Below are 20,272 nucleotides of genomic sequence, written 5' to 3' on the forward strand. Positions count from 1 at the left end.
CAGACCATCTGCTATTACATTTAATATTTAAATACTAAGTTTTAAAAGTATAATTCATGTTATTGATATAACTGTGTATTGCATTTAACAACTGTGATCACATTGAAGCTATGTAAGCTTTTTGAAATGCATTCATATATTTGAAAAGAGGAAAAAATTACTTCACAAGCATTCAGTTAATAAATTCTTGTTTTCCACTAAATACAAATACATATTATACTGTACCATTTTCTTATTTTCAAAAATATCTTGAAAATCTCCATTTTGTAATTGGGTTTTCTTGGGGCCTAAGGAAGCTAATACCTTTTAGGAAAAATAAAATTATGCTAAGATATGTTATTGGAAGAACAGAGGATTTTATTATTGTGCTAGACTAAAACGTTCTCATCTATTGGCCCTATAGTAACAGGTGGTGAAAACAGTCTCTTATGTTTGGATTTTAAAAGCCATGAATGAAAAGATTCCTGAGAGAGCTATGGGAGTGAGAAGAAATGATCCAGTTCATCTCATTCCTAAAGAAGGTCGACTGTACTAAAACAGTAAGAGAGAGAAAACAGCTAGTTGTTTTGTGACTATTGTGCCCAAATCAATGTGGTATTTATGATGCTCTAATTTGTTGTTCAGCTCTTGTAATTTAAAAAGCAGAGGAAGTTTTCACGTTTCGCCTATCCAATCTGCTTTTTCCATAGCTTTTCTGCTTTGTTTGAGGCAATAAAGCATACTAACGCTCTGCGTCTTTCAAAAAGATTTTACAGGGTTTAGAGTCAAATGTGTTGGCCTAAGCCCTCCCCCTGCTACTGAAGTACATTCACGTTCACTTTTAACCCATCACAATGCAGGGGGATGGTAGTGCTAAAATCCTGACAGTTTCACCAGAGTGATTTCTTCATGGTTTCATGTTTCTTTCTGAAGAGCTTGTTAAACTATTTCTTGGAGGGGGATGGTGTGGGGGGAGGTTGGGAGAAGGGACATGTTTGTCTGTATGGTTACGTGTGCCTGTGAACGTGCATATTTATATTTTAAGTAAGGAAAATGTAAGCATTTGCTCAACATCATTAGCCACTAGGGAAGTGCAAATCAGTACCGCTTCACACCCATTAAGATGTTTATAATAAAAAAGATGGATAAAAGCAAGTATTGTTGAGTATATATGAGTATGGAGACATTGAAACCCTCATACACTGCTGGAGGTAATGAAAAATGGACAAAAATTTGGAAAACAGTTTAGTAGTTTCTCACAAAGTTAAGCATAGAGTTACCGTATGACCCAGCAATTCTATTCCTAGGTATATGTCGAAAAGAACTGAAAACATACGTTTCTACAAAGAAATTGTACATGAATGTTCATAGCAGCATTATTCATTATCGCCGAAAAAGTGGGAACAACCCAAGTATCCATCAACTGGTAAATGGATAAAAACACAGTGTGGTGTAGCTATATAATAAAATATTATTGGATCATAAAAAGGAACTAAGTATGGATACTTCCTACGATGTGGATGAACCTTGAAAACAGTATTCAGTGAAAGAAGCCAGACACAAAAGGCCACATATTGTATGATTGCATTTAGATGAAATATTCAGAATAGGCAAATTCGTTGAGATGAAGAGTAGATTGGTGGTTGCCAGGCACTGGGCGGGATGGGGAGATAAGTGGGGAGAATTTCATTTGGGGGCAGTGAAAATGTTCTGGAATTAGATGGTGGTGCTGATTGTGCAGCCTTGTGAATATACAAAAACCACTGAATTGTGTAGTTTAAGACAGTGAGTTTTATGGTGTGTGAATTATATCTCAGTTTTTCAAAATCAATGCTTAAGCATCTGGAAAGTCAGGCATTAGCAAAATATTCAACCTGAGTGATAGCAGGCCTCTGATAAATACTTGACAAGTGACTTGAACAAACCTACATTCTCCTCTATGATTCTGTTTTTTTAGAGAATATGTTTAAAATATATGGAACCTAAATGAAATTTTCCAAAGGCATGAAAATAGTAATAATGACATATCATTAATCTACCTCATATAAGTATTGATAAACCTTTTCTTGGTTCTTAACTAAAAATCTCACACACTTTTAAAAGATCTCAATGAATAATTTTAAGATTTGTTGCACTTTTAGTGACCTGGAAGGCTGTTTTCAGAAAAGCGTTCGATTACTCCTGTTAAGACTGTAGTTTCCTTCTTTCATGTGAAATTAATTTGGTTACTGTCAGATGCCAGACTGGGAATATAATTTATAACTGGTACATATTCTTGCAGTTTAATGGCCTGAGTTCTTCTTGAACATTTAAACTGAAAATTGATATATAATGTCACCATGGTAAATGATAATGATGAAATATTTCCTGCTTTGTAAGTAGAACTGAAAATCATCATAGTAAGTTTCTTTTCCCTTTTGGTAAAATTCCTTTCTTTACCCTGTGAGACATGTTGGTTTCCCAAGTTATGAATTCAGTTTCTTTTATTTGTTCTAGCCACTTAGTTTTTCTTATTACAAACTGTTTAATTTTTAATTTCTCATTAAAAGTAAATATGGCTAATTTTCCTATCCATATTTCAAGAGGTCTTCCATTTCTCTCTGTCACAACCTTGATATAGCACTGTCTGGTGTGTATTACTACATAATTAAAATGCCATATTTTTTTGTTTTGTCCTCATAAACAGAACACTTCCAGGATAAGGTAACTGTGTAACAAACCACTACAATATGAATTTAAAGAAGTTTGGTTTTTTACTTTTTCTCATCACCCTGCTCCTACCTCTGTTTTACTTGCTCTCTCCACGTTTTCAGAAGAGCAGTCTTTGGTAAAGATTTTAACCGGCAGCTAGATCTTCTAGGTAGTTCTAATCCTTGTGACTCGCACTGCAGGTAGCACTGAAACTTGTAAATTGTCGTGAACCTTGTAATGTTCATGGAACCTACTGACACGGGAGTGACAACGCCGTGGAAGCTCTTATCAACAGAGCCCTTGTGGAAGCAGAAGTCAAAACAGCTGTCCGGTCAGGGTTAAAATGCCGCGTTTTTTTAATCAAATGGTTCTGGCAAAGCAACCTGTTAGTACGTTTTAGATGGATCAGAGGTTTATTCCTGTAAAGCTGAGATAAATGTTACAACACTCTTCTGGAACTAAATGATAAGTGGAATAATATGCACAGTGCTATGGGGAAGGTTGCTGCACTTGTAGGAAAAATACTTAGGGATGAATGTATCGTAGACCTTTTCAGTCAGTCTTGTTTATTTTATAATGTAGATATATTCAGCATGCTCATCTTGAGTCATTGGACAAACATTTATTAAGCACTGACTGTATACAAGTCACTATGCTAGGCTCTGGGTATTCAGTGGTGATCAAAATAGATAGTTCTGCCCTCAGCATTTATGCTGTAATCGTGGAGCTCCCGGTGTGGGAGCACCTGGGTGGTTGGATCATAGTGACCAAGGCAGAGGCCAGCGTGAGGTGAGACCAGAGGGGTAGGCAGGACAGTGGTAATCACGAGTGTGTAGTTAACGGTCAAAAGTTTGGACTTCATTCCAACTGTAACGATAAGCCATTGAAGGCTTACTGCAGGGGAATCCAACTTTAGTTTTATAAAAATTACCCTGAGCAGTAGTGAAAAATGGTTGTTGGGTATAAGAGGAGAAGCAGAGTTTGTTGTAATCCAGGCAAGTTATAATGGTGGCTTAGACTAGAGTAGTGGCTCTAGAGCTAGAAAGAGGTAGATGATACAAATAGTTTGGAAGAGTTAGCAAAGCGTGGTGGGTGGGATTTGGGGGAAGCAGAGTGAAGAGGGAGAAGGATGTGTTGAGGATGTTGTCTGTATCTCCAGCCTGAACAACTGGGTAGCTGGAGGTTCTGTGTCCTGAGATCTGGCACATGGGAGGAGGGGTAGACTTGGAAGGGGCTGTCCAGCGTTCAGTTTGGGGCATGTTGAGTGTGAGGGGAGGATATGTTTATAAGGCAGGGGGTGGGGATGGAGCGCAAGGACCAGCCTCCTATTCCTTGCGCTGGTGTAATTGGTTCGGGGCCGAGTACAGGTTAGAATAAACAAGTCACTTTCAAAACCGAACACATTGCACTGGTTTCCAGCTTACGAATCATGCCTCTATGCTCTCTGCTACAGCTCAGCTCTCTAAAAATATCTCTGCAATTATGGGCAGGATGAAACAATATTTGTCTTACAGTAGTAAGATGTGTGCCTGCCTGGCCCACAAAGCCAGGTTACAGATTTGATCTTCACATGAACCAGTTAGATTTTCTGTTATCTTGTTACAAACAGGCTACATCCCTCACCTTGGATGGCTGACTTGACTACTTATTAGGAAGGAAACTGGGCCATAGAGCTGGTTTGAAATACTGTCGATTTCTCTTCGCTACTTACAACTACGGTCTAGTGGCCTTTTGGAAAACAGAGCCCAACATATATTATGCACTTCTTCCATTGGTTATGGTTCTAGCTGCCTTTACATTAAGGATACCACGTCATTTTATTCATCTTGTGATTTTCTGCAGCCAGTGTTTTTATTTCCTTCAACAAATAGAAATGATAGAAATGGGCCATTTAGGGGCTGGGATTGCAAGTGTTTTGGCCTTTGCTGTACCTCTAATGCCTGGCATGCATTTGGCACTTGATATTTATTTAAAAAACTAAGTGATTGAGAAATGGCTGAGTAGTCATTCTGTAAGGAGGAGGGCTAATTCAGTTTTGGGAAATCAAGAGATCAGGTGGACTCTGTTCTTCCTACAAGGTTATGTCCCTGAAAGCTGAGAAGTCAAAGCTGTAAAATATAAATTTGGGGACCATCCTGATAAAAAGAATTATGGAAACCACGAGAGTGGAATTCCATACGTGTATGCAAAATAGTGTAGAATAAGAGTAGAGCGGAACTGAAAAGCAGAGGAAGGGGAGTTGGGAGGAGGCAGGAACCCGCCGGAGAGACAGCACAGCGTCCCAGGGAGGAGGGAACAGTCAGCAGTCGGGGGGATAGAGCGGCGAGGTGAGAAGGGATGCAAACGAAAGGGACCTTTGGGTCTGGGCAGAAGTCAAGCAAGTTAATGTGAGCCTGGGTGCACAGTGTGAGATAAGCTTGGGGAAACTCCACTGTCCTTTTGTTTATACCCTCCACCACTAATGCTTCCAATGGAGAGGGGACTTTTTCTTAAGCGAAGACATAATTATTTTTGATTTTCTGCTGTGCATAGCCTGGCATCATAGGACACTGCACTGATATTGAAGGGTTTATTTTGTGATTTCTTATAAGCTGATTACTTAATGATCAGGACCGTATTTTTCCATTGCTCCTGTTACAGGTAATGATGTTTGATATATATAATTATCTAGGAGAATTGAAAACATGTCACAGTAGTTGGAGATCTGAAAATCAACCTGAACATCAATGTGAAAAGTATAGACTATTTCTCCAAAATTATCTGGGAGCTTTTCAGTTGAAATTTTATTACATTCTCTCGTTCACGAGAATGCTACAAAGCTATAATAATAAGCCCTGGCAATAAAGAAACTGGGGGTTTTGCTAATAATGGGGGTACACCCATAACACATACGTATATATAATTTTTTCTTGGGTGTTTCTTTTGGGTGTGAAGTTGGTAAGAATCGGTGTGTGGAGAGGGATGGGGAGTACATTTGAGTCTTATTATTAGGATGCTACCATTGCAAAGACTTTTTCTCCTAAGTGAGATTATAGTAATGACAAAAGTAGCTACCATTTATTCAGTACCTACTTTGTTCCAGACATGTTACAGTAATCCTGAGAAGGAGGTATTATTTCTTATTTAAAGTGAAGAAATTGAAGTTTAAGTAATTTACCGTAGACCTCAGGGTTAGTAAGTAGGAATCTAGCCGTTTTTTTACTCTAAAGCCCATGCACTTTCCAATGTGCTGTCCGAATGAGAGCCTTTAGGGTATCAGAGTGCGTTATATATTTGATTGGAGCCAAGATAGCTCCACAGGGAAATCAGAAAACCGTTAGGTGAGAACTTTTTCAGCATCCTGTCCCCTAATCTGCCTGTTTACCCATATCTGCACCTGAAATAATTCTTCTTCCTTCCTGTTATGAACAAGGCTATTCCCTCTAAGGACTTGATTCTTTTTATCTCTTGCATCTTTAGTCTGTGTCTCTTTCTTTGCTAGCTGCTTCCCATAAGCATAACCTAGACCTTTTCTGAAGCAAATACCTTCTGTATCGGTTAGTAATTGCTGTATAACAAACCACTCCAAAATTTGGTGCAGTTAATTTAAAATATCATTTATTTAGCTCACTGTTCTGTGGGTCAACAAATTAGTCTGGGCTCAGCTGGATTTCCTTATGCATTTGTGGTCAGCTGCTGGTCAGCTAGACTGCTTTCTTCTGAGGCACTAGCTGGTCAGTGGCCAGGGCCATCAGGGTGACTAGAGCATGTGTCTCCCATCATCCAGTAGGCCAGCCCGGACTTGTCCACATGGTTGCCTAGGAGGGTTTCAAGAGACAGCAGAAGCCTGCAAATCATCTTGAGGCCTAGACTCGGAACTAGTGTCGCTTGCTTTTCATTCTGTCAACCAAAGCAGGTCACAGGGCCAGTGCAGGGCATGGAGAAGTAGACCTGTGAACATGGCACACTTCCTCGTGGGTAAATCCAATCTACCCTTCAAGACCACCTCAGCCTGAGTTGTGTGCTTTGGGTCTGGGCTTCCTCTGTCCTTGCCTTTAGAACACTGTGTGGCAGTTGCTGGTTTACTTCTTAGTAGAAAATGAGCTCCTTAAAGACAGCAACTGTGTTTTAATCCAGGATTTGGCTCATAGTAGGTAACTTTTAAAAGTGGAAAATTTTCTGAAAATAAAGCAGTCTAGCGGTTGACATCTGGCAATATAGAATAGAAGATAATATATGCTTGCATTTTAAGACTTTCTTGGTAATGTTGAAGAACTTTGGAGCAGACTCTATCTATTATATCCGAATATTTCTTTAAAAAAGTGAAGGGGGTGAAGAATTCTCTCCAGCATTCTGAGAAGAAATAATTATTAAATATTTGTTCACTATCTTTGTATGTTTTTTTTGTTAGGTTATAAGTTTGTTTATAAGGAAAACAAGTTATATTTTCATGGCATATTTGTCAGGAAAAGCATACCCATCCACTAACTGGTCCACTGGGATCTGGGATGACATTTCTCCTTTAGGATGTAAAATGAGGAGGGACATCAGCCAGTGTCCTGGGCATTACTCTGGAAGACACAGAAAATAATGCTTCTGTTAGATGGGTGACGAGATATATATAACGTAAGCCTATCTTTAAGTGAGCACGTCTTGTCACTGTCCTAATTCTTAATTGATGGATTTTCATGTGCATTTTATTTTACATCTTAGGCTCAGCTGCCTGTGTATCTTCCCAGATTCCTCACGTCTGACTACATTTTCCCGTCACAGGCTTGATATCTAACCATGCAGCGGAGGTCAAGAGGAATTCGTATTGGGCTGCTGCTTCTCCTTTCTCAAATCTTCCGCGTTGGGATCAACAATATTCCACCTGTCACCCTAGCAACTTTGGCTCTCAACATCTGGTTCTTCTTGAATCCTCTGAAGCCACTGCTTAGCTCCTGCCTTAGTGTGGAGAAGTGTTACCAGCAAAAAGACTGGCAGCGCTTACTGCTTTCCCCTGTTCACCACGTGGATGATTGGCACTTGTATTTCAATATGGCATCCATGCTCTGGAAAGGAATTCATCTGGAAAGAAGACTAGGAAGTAGATGGTTTGCCTACGTCATCGCCACGTTCTCCCTCCTCACTGGGGTGGTGTACCTGTTCTTGGAATTTGCTCTGGCAGAATTTATGGATGAACCTGACTTCAGAAGGAACTGTGCTGTAGGTTTCTCAGGTAAGGCAGATGCATTTCTAAGGTAGCCCTCATGAAAACAGTAAGGGAGGTGCAGCTGTTGTCATTTTTTGAAGCAGGGGTCCCAGTTGGTGAGGGAACTGAATTCTGAGTGGCTAAGCGCTGCTGGGGCTTGGATTTTGTTGAATACGCTGATTGGAGCACAGGAGAGACCAAGATTTTGCTATCTCCCATTACGCCACATCATTCACTCTTGGACGATTGAGACTAGGGTCTGCCCTAAGGTAGTTTTATAGGAATCGAGGTCCTGGAAATATGCACTGGCTCCATTATGGTGGGACGAGGGAGAGAGGCACTGGTGTACTTGTGGGAGTTCTCTAAAAAGATGAGTATGCATCTCAATAACGCCATTAAAATAAATGCACCGCACCCTACAATGGCATGCTCACTGTGTTTTCAGAGCCATGATAGTCTTTATACATAATCCATACTGTTTAATTAATGTAACAGGTCCTTAGGGAGGTGGCCTTGTCTTGATTTTGTAGATGAGGAAGCTAAGGCCCAGAGAAGTCAGGTAACTTGCTCAAGGTTACACACCTCATAAGTGATGGAGCTGGGATTTGAACCCAGTCTTCGGGACTTTAAACGCATATTACATGACCTCTCATTTTCCCCCTCACTAGTTCTTTTTTTACATTTTTCTCATAGGACTAAATTGCCATCAGTACTTGAAATAGGTATTCTGAAAATTAGCATGTGAAGGGTAGGAGGGACATAGTCCTGAAACCGAAGCAGGTCAAACCCTTCCCTCTATTTTCCCTGCCGTCCTTACCCCTTCCCTCTAAGATGCATCCTCATGCATCTGATTGTGTGAGAAGAAAGGAAATAAGCCCTGCCTTCAATATGTCTTTCCATAGCAGTTAGAGAAATACACGTTAATGATATTTTTTTAATTGAGTTAAAAATCACATAAAATGAATGATTTTGAAGTTTACAATTCAGTGGCAGTTAGTATTGCACCATTGCGGGTGCCTTATTCCCATTTTATGTGTTACATATTTAGTAGCATACTCAAAGTCAGTATGAACTTCCGTGTTAAGAAACATCAGAGGAGTGATTGCCTTGAAGACTGTCTTTCTACCGAATGCTGGGTTGACTTGTAAGGAATAGAGTATGTTTCGAAGCAAAGAGTTCGATGTAATGGAATAATCATTTTCACTTTCAGTTAGTTTTCTTTGTAAACGTTAATCATCTCCACATTTGGATTGTTGATATTTGTATGCTCTTTATCCTCTTTTAGGAGTTTTGTTTGCTCTGAAAGTTCTTAACAACCATTATTGCCCTGGAGGCTTTGTCAACGTTTTGGGCTTTCCTGTACCCAGCAAATTTGCTTGTTGGGCAGAACTTTTGGCTATTCATTTCATCTCGCCAGGGTAAGTGTTCACTCTTAGAGAATACAAATGAAGAACCTGATGTTCCATAGAGAAAGAATTATAGTCATAATGAGGTAACCAATTGTCTTTTACAGTGAAGTTTGTTCTTTAACTATAAGGACAGAATCCAGCTTAATGGTTTTAATGCCAGATATTCCTGTGTTTGAATATCGTCAGCTACTGAGCTGAGTGATTTTGATGTATTTGTCTTATCTGAGTTTCCATTTCCTCACCTTTTAAGTTGAACCTGATACACAGATTTGGGGATTAATATTAACCAGCCTGTCAATTAATTAATTCTAATAACCATAATCCAAAGAGGCACATAGAAACCACCTAATTAGAAAGATACGAAATCAAAAGGTATGTTGGTCCAATGCTTTTAAGCTATTTTAGTTGTGAATTTTCTTGGTGGTAGACTTTTTATTTTTATTATTTTATTTTATTTTATTTTATTTTTTTTTTGTGGTACGCAGGCCTCTCACTGCTGTGGCCTCTCCGTTGCGGGGCACAGGCTCCGGACGCGCAGGCTCAGTGGCCATGGCTCACGGGCCCAGCTGCTCCGTGGCACGTGGGATCTTCCCGGACCGGGGCACGAACCCGTATCCCCTGCATCAGCAGGCGGACTCCCAACCACTCCGCCACCAGGGAAGCCCGGTAGACTCTTTAAACAAAAGACTTTACTCACAATTTTGATACAGAAAATGGATCAACTCTGAACTGTTTTGGGTGGAGAGGAAGCATAGGGCTCCACTCCCTTTGCCTTACCCCTGTGTCACTGGCTGCCTTAAGAGGAACCTCTGCAGAACCCTAGAGCTCCAGGGAACACAGTTTGGGAATCACTGATGTCTGCGTATTTCCTTTACAGATGAGGACGAGGAAATTCAGAAGGTTTAGGGACTCATCAAGCAGTGTCCTGGTAGACACTAGACTAGTTAGGATTCAGGCCTCGACTCCTGGTCTGGGTGTCCTCGGGGGGACGGGGGTGAGGTAGGGTGTGCTTTTCCGCTTTGGTTCTTTTCTCTACTTCCTGTTCAGAAAAAAAGAGAGTGAACTGTTATTTTCCCACCTCTTCCACCAGCTGCACTTCTCTTAATCTGTATAATGCACCTGGAAGCCCATGGTTTGCTCATTTATTTTTACTTCGGGGACCTGGATGCTGTTTGGAGAAGGGGGAGATTCAGGAAGATTCAGAAAGAAGTAAGGATATTTTTTTGCTGCTGTTCTTTTCAGACAGGAGCTTTTTTTCTCAGCTTTCGGTTTGCGTGACTGCGTTGGGTGTCGTACTTTATTTGAGAGTATTCTCCTTGGGCTGTGTGTCAGCCCAGTAACCTTGAGTCCTTCTTTAATGCTAATTTCCCATCACGGGCAGCCATCGCCAGCTGGTCTGTAAAAGGCGGTGAGTGATGTGGCCACTGAACGCCACTCCTTTGCAACTGTATTGTTATCTTGTGACAGTTCCACGAAGAAAGCCTAACAAAATCTTCAAAGTTTTCTTTGAAAAAGGGTCCAGTAATGTCTGTCCCTTATCTGAACAGCCCTCTCTGTACCTTGTCACTCACAGCTCCCTGACTTGCTTGATGTGACTTGGTTCTCTGTGTAGACCAGAGACTCTTGTGTGTGAGGGCAACACCCAACATTCATATGAAAATCCCTCTCTCTGGTACTCGAACTTTTGTTCTATAGTGAATCCATTGAACAGCAGTGCCTTTAATAGTCTCATGCAACTATTTCTGAAGACTCCATCATGCATTTTATTTTTTTAGGGTTCCCCCCCCCTTTACATAGATAAGGGATGGTTGCATTTTTATGTAATATGCTTATTCTGCGTGGAGGGACCTGATATTCTGAGCTTGGGAATTAAATGGAATTTCCTTTGAAGTTTGAAAGACTAAATCTTTCGGTTTTTAAGATTTGACTACTTTGAATGATAAACTTCTGATATCCAGGCATCTACTTATGCATGTGTCCGTTAAAGACGGAGCTGAACACTGGTCCAGGAAACCTAAGAGGGGCATGCTTTTTGAGATGGATCTTGAAAGAATGGGGGAAACCAGAGCCCTCTCTGCTCTGCATTGTTATTCTCCTGGTGGTTGTCAATTAGAGTTTTCATTGGGAAAACACTGTAAATCTTTACAACAAAGCCTGCTTTATCGAGGGACTTAATGAGCTGCCCTTTGGGAGGAAAAAAAAAAAAAAAAACCTGCCAAGCAAACATTTGGTGGACCTCTGTGTTTTATGAAAAGCCACAGAATTAGTAATTTCCCCAGTTAGGGAGTTTTATGGAGGGAAGCCACTCCAAACAGCCAGCCGTTGGTTCAGCACCGTGAGAGGTATGGACTTGACCAGCAGAGTGAAGTGATCGCACTCCTTTGCTGGAGCTTTTGCTTTTACAGTTCTCGTGTGTCCCGTTTCAGTGACATCTTTGCTTACATGGCCTTTAACTTTCCCTGCGTGTCCTGGGGCCCTGGTACGTGGTTGTGTTTAAAGAAGTGACCCTGCTCCCAAGGTGGCACTGTGGGGAGGTGATTCCGAAATTCCGATTTTCACCTTAAAGCTCACATTTTATCATCGACAATAAATATCACTAGTTGTTTTTTTTGAAGGCTCACGTTGTTCATTTTTGAGAAGACGTGTGCCCTTTTCCATTTGTCTAACCACGGCCTGTCAGTTTTTCTTTCAGGCAGGCGTGGTGGGGGAGGGTCCATGAAAAGTGGCTAGTTCATCTCACAGCTCAGACAAGCACACTAGTGCTTCGTCTGGGGACAAGCATGTCACTTGGATATGGAGTTGAGGTGCTTTATGCAAATTTCCCATTTTCCATATAGCATATGAAAAAGATGTATACTACTATTGATATTTTAAACATTAAAATTTTACTGTTTGTCAAGATATTCTTCAGTAGAACTTTCTTTTTTCTTTTTAAACGTGAATGTGTGGCTGTGAAAAATACAGCGACCACTGCTCCTGTTTGGAGTCACCGCCTCGATTCATTTGATTCAAGCAGCCAAGGCACAAGCAGCTGGACCCACCATTGCTTTTATACCACTAGGTGCAAACGTCGACACGTGGAAAAGGGCACGTGATATCTCAGTATTATTATGAAAATAGTTCTGACTTCATGAACTGCTGGAAGGACCCCTGGGACCTCCAGTGGCCCGTGGAGCACACTCTGAGAACCGCTGCTCTCAGCTCTCCTGCTGCCTCTCTAGCACTGCTCTTGACCGTTTCTTAGCTTGTGTGAAAGGAAAGATGGGGAGCTTCATGCAGTCAGGGGCGGCAGAGAAAGGGAAGCAGTGACGTACGTGAGAACATATGTCGTATAACCACTGAAACTGCTAATTGACAGTTGCTGATTAGCATGAACTGTTAACACTTTGTCTGAAGGAGACTGACCACTTGTCACTCTCATTACAGGGACTGACCGTAAGATGTCCTTGTGTTCCACGCAGGACAGAATTCCTTAGATGCAGGGAGCTCCCGTCCTACTTTCAGTTCTCTCCTTGCGTCTGCTTACATTTTGTGCTAAGGTGCTTCTGGCATATTCATCTAAAATGCAACATACAGTTCTTTCTTCCCCGGTAGTACTGAGATAGGGAGTATAAAAGGAAAGTGCATTCGGCTGGCGTACACTGTGTTTGAGTGTCAGTTGACACCCCTGTGGATCTAGCTACGTAGTAGTCTATTGGATTGTTGCCTTGGGCATTAGAACTGAGGCTGGGGAATGACACTTTGGAAGATGACGGTAACACCCTCTCCTGTCCCACGGGTTCTTTTAGAGCTTTGCCACTCTACCTAGAGGTGGGGTCCAGTGCACCTGCCCCTGAATTGGGTGGATTTGTGACTCAGCGTAATCAGTAGATAGCAGCAAAAGTGCCGTGTTAATTCGGAGGCAAGGAGTTTCTTGCCTTGTGAGCTGAAACACGTGCCCATGGAGCCCACGTTCCCTGATTCCACCATGCTACGAGAAAGTGGCACGTGACATGTGAGCGAGTGGCCATTAGATATAGCCATGAGTCCCTTCCGCCTCAGCATTGTGGAGCAGAGACCCGTCACCCACTGTGCTTTCTGAATTCCCGACCCACAGAATCTGTGAGTGGAAGAAAACAGGTGTCGTTTTATGTCACTACATTTGGGGAGATTGGTTCTGTGTAACGTCAACGAGTTGCATGAAAAAAAAGGGAGGGAAACTAGAATGAAAAGCAAAGGAGTACAAAGGGCAGTGTTTGGGCAGTGGGGGAGAGAGTGGAGTGAAAGCAGAAGAGAGCCAAGGATGGAGGCCTGGGGAGGAATCCATGCAGAGATGCTGTGGTACCACGAGTCATAACATCACCACGCATCAAGTAGCAGGGCTTTACAGCAGTGGTTGGCGACTGTGGGTTCTAATCCTTTAAAGCGTTCTGAAATCAATGTACTGGGTCCCAACCAGCATTTGAAAGAAAGAGAAGGAGGGAGGGAGGGGAGGAGGAAGGAAGGAAGGAAGGAAGAGAGGGGAGTGGGAGGGAGGGAAGGAAAGAGAAAGACGGATTAGTGTTGAATGTGGTAAGGATATTATTTCGAGGAACTTTTGTTTTAGCTATATGTGTGTGTGTGTGTGTGTGTGTGCTATATTTGTAAAAATGTATTTTTATTGTGGGACACAGTACAAAAATTTGGGGAGGTGTTGCTTTAAAGCAGCTACTAGTTGCTTAAACTAGAGTTAAATACATTTGTAGGATCAGAGACATTTATTGCCTTCAGCGAAAGAGGATTAGATTGCCAGGTCTTTGGTGGCAATGAGACGACGAACAGGCTGTGACTCCAGATTTCTACTAATTTATTGTCTTTCATTACAATAAGTGTTAGTTTACACGGCTTATCAATGACCGAGTGAGCTCTCAAGATAGCTGTCTGTATATGGAGATGTATGCTAACAGATTTAGACTTCACCTAAACCAGAAATGCTAGTAACGGTTGTTCAGTTATAAACAAAGTCATTCGTAAAAATCCTTTCAGAATTCAAGAGAAAGGGTTTATCTAGAGCAAAGGAGACAATGAAGTGTAAAAGTTAACACATTTTCCCAAAAAGCATAATATGCCTCTCCAAGCCTTTTAAATGTAGACGTATTTCAATAACTTAGTAGAAAATAAAACAAAACCTGAATGGATATAGGGTTAAAATATACACTGGGAGTTTGTGTAAGCAAGCAAGTGGCAAATAGGTAAACCCAATGATACTTAATTGTGCTTTGGAGAGAAAGCTCCTTTGACAAAAATGGCCTGATGAATGAGAGCTGAGCAGGAACTGTGGTCTTCTCAGGGCTGAGGCCGTGTTATGGCGGCCCGTGGAGAGGAGAGAGGGCTGCTGTCTGAGATGCCTGTTTTTCAAGGGCGGGTTAAGTTGTTTTTCAAGAAGTTTCATTACACAATTACATCTCTCGTTTTGTATCTACTGGGACAGTCGCATCTTTCTACTAAACTTGGGTGACAGATGTTGCATATATAGAATGGCTACTCACTCTCTGTTTTATTGCACGGAAACATGTTTTCACAGCCTGTTAAAGAGTTCAGTTTGAGTCAACATTCCAGGACTCCCCTGAGCCTATTTTTCTTCTGCATTCCTTGGATGTCCGTTGATATATTTCCTCCCTTTTCCCTTTACAGACTCCTGTAAAGGAAGGTTATATGAGTTATATAAAAGAGTTAGTTAATCTGTCTGTCTCCAGGAGGGCTTCCAGTTGAACAGAACTCAAGGTGAGAGCAGTACTTAACCAAAGCAATGATTCCCTTGAGGTAGTTTTGCGAGATGAGAATGAGAAATTTCGAGGCAGAGAAATTTCCCTCCCACTAGAATTGGGACTCTTCGAGGGAAAGGGAGTGTGTAAGTCATCTCTCTAGCTCTGGAGTCCAAGGTTGTGGCAAGAGAGAAGACCCAGCCTTGTCCTGAGCAGCTGGCCCAGCCCTGACCACCGTCGGAAGAGCTTCAAGCTAAATAGGAGGTGCATTAAGAACAGAAAAGAACTGTATCCGACTAGTAAGTTTTCTTCTTTCTTTTATAAGAGATTTAATGTAACAATTCTTTTAAAAACTGGTTATATTACGTAAAGAATTAAACTGAAAAGAAAGCAGTAGCTAAACGAGAGTGTAACCTCATTTCTCATCTCCTAATAAAAAAAGAACAATATATTCATTGTAGAAAAGTTGAAGATATATAAAGTATGATAAAGAAAACAAATTGCCCATAGTCTCCTTCCCAGAGAAGACTACTTTTAGCATTCTGCCATCACACACCCCTTCCCTTATACGCAATTACGTTTCCTGTTTTCTCATTTAACTTGTTATACGCGACAGCTCTTCAAAAGCCTCTCCGTTTTAATGGTGTATAATGATTCCTGTTGTGGTTCCTTTATTTTCTCATTCACTAATTTTACATGCTCATTTTATTACCTAATTGTCCAAATTATAAGTGAGGATGGCTATCAAAGCATTATTTGCTAGTCTTGGCTCCCAGATCTGAGTATGTCCTCAGAGTAGATTTCCAGAATTAGAATAATGGATTTGAACTATTTTCATGGCACTTTTATACAGTTTACCACCTTGCTTTCTATAAGTTTGTTCTAGTTTATAGCCTACCAACAGCATATGAAAGTGTCTGCTTCCCCACTTCTTGGCCAGCCTGAATATTTGCTGTAAGGTTTTTGGAAATCTGATATGTAACAAAAATTATTCTCTTGCTGTTATTTACACTTCTTTTGTTAGTGAAATGGGACAACTTTTAATTTCCTTTTTAGTAAGTTATATTTCCTTGTCTGTGATTTGTCTTTGTGTCCTCTACATATTTTCGGGGCGCTATAATTGTTCATTGTTAGAGTGATAATACTGAATTTCAAGGGGTTCTTATTAGATTATATATACTAAGAAACCTTAAGTACACAGTACAATTTTAAGTTCTATATATAATAACTTAGACAGTGTCTATGGGGATTTTTTTCCCCTGATATATGAATGGATAAAGATTTATTCTAAACTATAGCTAAGAACAGAAAGTCTTTTACACTGAAAATAAAGAAATGATCTGATAGGTTGTTTTGGGAGTGGATTGAAGACAGGTTTTATTTATTTATAGGTTTTAAATAAATTTTATTTTTTAGAATGGCTTTATAGATTTACAGAAAAATTGTGAAGAGATACAGAAAGCTCCCACATAAACCTGCACCCAGTTTCACCTAATTTTGACATCTTAACATTAGTATGGTATATTTGTTACAGTTGATAAGCCAATATGACACATTATTGTTAACTAAACTCCGTGCTTTACTCAGATTTCCCCAGTTTTTTTGTTTGTTTGTTTTTGTTTTTTTTGTTTTTTCTTTTGCGGAACGCGGGCCTCTCACTGTTGTGGCCTCTCCCGTTGCGGAGCACAGGCTCCGGACGCGCAGGCGCAGTGGCCATGGCTCACGGGCCCAGCCGCTCCGCGGCATGTAGGATCCTCCCAGACCGGGGTACGAACCCGCGTCCCCTGCATTGGCAGGCGGATTCTCAACCACTGCACCACTAGGGAAGCCCTCCCCAGTTTCTATGTGATGTCCTTTTTCTGTTCTAGGTTCTTATCTGGAATCCCACATAACATTTCATGTATCCTCAGGCTCCTGTGTTAGTCAGCTTGGGCTGCCATAACAAAATACCGTAGATTGGCTGGCTGAAACAACAGAAGTTCTAGAGGCTAGAAGTCCAAGATTAAGGTGCCAACGTGGTTGGAGTCTGGCAAGGACTCTCTTCCTAGCTTGTAGATGGATGCCTTCTTACTGTGTCTTCACATGACACGGGGAGAGACAGAGAGAGAGAAAGAGAGAGAGAGAGAGCATGAGAGCATGCCATCATGAGAATCCCACCCTCATGACCTCATCTAAACCTAATTATCTCCCAAAGGCCCCATCTCCAAATATCATCACATTGGGAGTTAGGGCTTCAACATATGAATTTGGGTAGAGACAAAATTCAGTCCATAGCAGCTCCTCTTGGCTGTGACAATTGGTTTTATTTTTAATGAAGAGTTGTAAGATATCACTCCTGAATGTCCATGTGTATAAGCATTAACTTCCTTTTATTTGCACTCTTGTAACCCAGAAGTAGTGTTCAGATTAGCCATGTAGCACGGTTTCTAAGCAAGTTTTAATTTAGGTGTATGAACGCATCTTGTCTTCTCTTAAATGGAACTGCTGTGGCTCCACTGTAAAATGTGCATGTCATACACGGAGGTAGATATGAGAAATTTCCATCCCAACTAGAGCACACCAACATGGAGGACTCCTGCTGTCTGTAAATTACTCAGACCTTGTTTTAGGCCTTCTTCTCCCAATTGGCTGGCCCAGAACAGCAGAGAAGAACAGTAGGTAGAAATAAGGAAGCAGCTGTTTTTCCAGTTGAACACAGAGTTGTCTGGAATAAGGTTCACTACTCAGGTTGAAACTAATTGGCCATCATGCTGTGATGTAATTGTGGGTGTGTGGATGATAGCACTTACCCAGTCTGTACTTAACTAACTAGGCTTGTTAATGGTCAATTCTGGTGACTTAGTGACAGGTGCAAGACTTGGATTTACTGTATTGAATGTCTCAGGTAATGACAACTGGAGGTTATTTTAAAAAGATAGAATTTTTTAAAAATCAAAGAAAAGTCATACGCCCTAAGTTCAAAGGTGATATCATTAAGTACATCTTATTAAATTAAAGAACTCTGTATAATGTGTGTTACAGGAAAAAGGATGTTTTTTAATCTGAGAAGTTAACTACCAATTGTAGCAATTATTTTGAGTTGAGTTTTTTTCTTACTAATATTTTTTTAATTAAAAAAAAAGAACCCTGTGAAGCACATTTATTTCCCTTTGGAGTATTTAGAATATGCACTTTGGTCTGTTTGGAATTTTTTTTTTTTCAGGAGACACTCTTGGAGATAAATGTTACACAACTTTCGCTCTCAATAAGATGATAAATCACATCTCTGGAACTTTCTGATGTATTTATTTAATTCTTCCCATTTCAGTATAAGGAGGAATGTTTTTAAATAGAAAGTTCTTTATATTTGCTAATTTCCCCCCTTCCTCTTCTGCAGTATTAAGTGATTTTTAGTTAAAAGTCTTGGGAGTTAGATAGTCAAGAGGACTGTTTTCCATTTACATTCAGGTTTGGTTCAAATTATACAAAATGAAGGCAGTCGGTGCTGTGAATTGAAATCATTAGTACATCAATTATTCTGTGATAACCAGCTGAGAACAGGCTGTAGACTACTTGAATGCTCCTTCCATTTAAAGTTGGCTTCTCATTAGCTTATATGAGAGATGAAATAATTCGATTCTAATTTATCTCTCTTTAAATGAACATTGTTCCCCTCTGAATTCAAGAGGAGAACATTTTAATTTTGTAGTCATTTATAATACACAGGTCAAATAAATAACAAGTTGTATTTCTAGCAATATATCTCTTCTATTATTTATATTACTGTAGTTCCTTGATTCTAAGATATACTTTTTTTCCCCCTATATCTTTTTAGGGCAAAATAGGCCACAAACATAATAAAGATAACATCATAAATCAGTGGGGGAAAATAAGGGTTATTTAGCAAATGGTACTTGAAGAATAATTTAACCATTTGGAAGAAATTAAACTTATAGCTTTAACTCACTGTACTCCAAAACAAATTTCATATAGATTATGTTTAGAAGATTTAAAAAACAGCATCTGAAAAATGTCTAGGAGTGTGTGAGGGAAATTTTTCAGTTCTTGAGTTGGGAGGAAATTTCTAAACCTAAAAACAATATAACCTCAAATGAAGTCAAAAGCAACACTTTTTTTCCAGGTTGAAATACATTATACATTAAAACGGAAGGCAAAAAAGTTAGAAATATATGTGGAAAAAGAGGATCATATCTTTGCGATGAACAGTACTAACTGCAAGAAAGAAGTCCATCAATAGACAATGTACAGAAAAAAATTAATCGGTGACTAATAAATGTAAAACATAAAAATTCATTGTTGACCAAATATAGAAAATTAAAATAATAAGCTGTTTTACTTATTAAACCAACAAAATTAGAAAATTATTACTGTTGTTAAGAGTTTGGTGAAGTGGGAGTTTACATAAACTTCTGATGGGACTGTATCTTGGTACAGACTTTCTGAAAAGTAATTTGATGATCTGTATCAAGAGCTGTAAAAAGTTTATACCCTTTAGTTTGGTAATTACCTTTCTAGGAAATTGTCCAAATTATAACTGTAAATACAAAAAAATTTTTTTGACGCAAGTATATTTATTGTCATGAAGTATTGGAAAATTGGAAACCACTTAAATATCTAGTAGTAGGTAAGTGGTTTAATAAATCATGTTGTAATAGAATATTATATAGCCATTAAAATGCTATTTTCAGAGGTTATTTTAATGGAATTGGAAGATCATCAAGACTCCACGCTTTCACTGCCGTGGGCCTGAGTTTAATCCCTGGTCAAGGAACTAAGAATCCTGCAAGCTGAGCACAGCAGGCCAAAAAAAAAAAAAAAAACCAAAAGATAAGGGTAGAAAGTAGAATAGAAAATATTACATATGATATAGTTTCAATTTTTTTCCAAAGTAAGAATAGTCACCAGAAGGACTAAGAAAAGCACATAAAAATATTATTAGTTATTAACATTATGGAATTATGTATTGTTTTTATTTAACTTTTTTGGGCCAAATCCTCTATGCTGAGCATGCATTATTTGCAGTAGAAAAATTGAGTTATTAAAATATTAACAGTAGCATATTTTCATGAGTCTTAACTTACCTGTGCCTCCTAAGTTCCAGGAGGGCAGAGCTATAGTCTGTTCTGTTCGCTGTGTATTCCCAGTGTCTAAAACAGTGCTTGGCCCATCAGTTACTCAAAAGTGTATGTTTATTGAATAAAGACAGTTTGGGGTGGCTGGCCCAACTAAAGATAATAGGCAAAGTGTAAATTGTTGAGTTACTGACCCGAGTTCAGAAGTCTAGAGAGGAAAGAAGT

The 20,272-nt window shown here is 39.8% G+C and overlaps 1 protein-coding gene across 4 annotated transcripts in view; it reads left to right on the plus strand.

The window, feature by feature from the left end:
- RHBDD1 (rhomboid domain containing 1) overlaps positions 1–20,272 on the plus strand; it is a 120,006-nt gene that overhangs the window by 16,835 nt on the left and 82,899 nt on the right. For 3 of the 4 annotated variants that reach the window (XM_059055404.2, XM_067027012.1, XM_067027013.1), the window contains exons 2-3: positions 7,423–7,870; positions 9,129–9,261. In XM_059055404.2, the coding sequence (XP_058911387.1) occupies positions 7,438–7,870; positions 9,129–9,261 (566 nt within the window). In that variant the 5' untranslated portion in view covers positions 7,423–7,437. Of the gene's footprint in view, positions 1–7,362; positions 7,871–9,128; positions 9,262–20,272 lie in introns of all 4 variants that reach the window. The other variant, XM_059055403.2, reaches the window with a different exon arrangement.

The sequence above is a fragment of the Kogia breviceps genome, chromosome 2 (assembly GCF_026419965.1).
Source record: "Kogia breviceps isolate mKogBre1 chromosome 2, mKogBre1 haplotype 1, whole genome shotgun sequence".
Taxonomy (NCBI): domain Eukaryota; kingdom Metazoa; phylum Chordata; class Mammalia; order Artiodactyla; family Physeteridae; genus Kogia; species Kogia breviceps.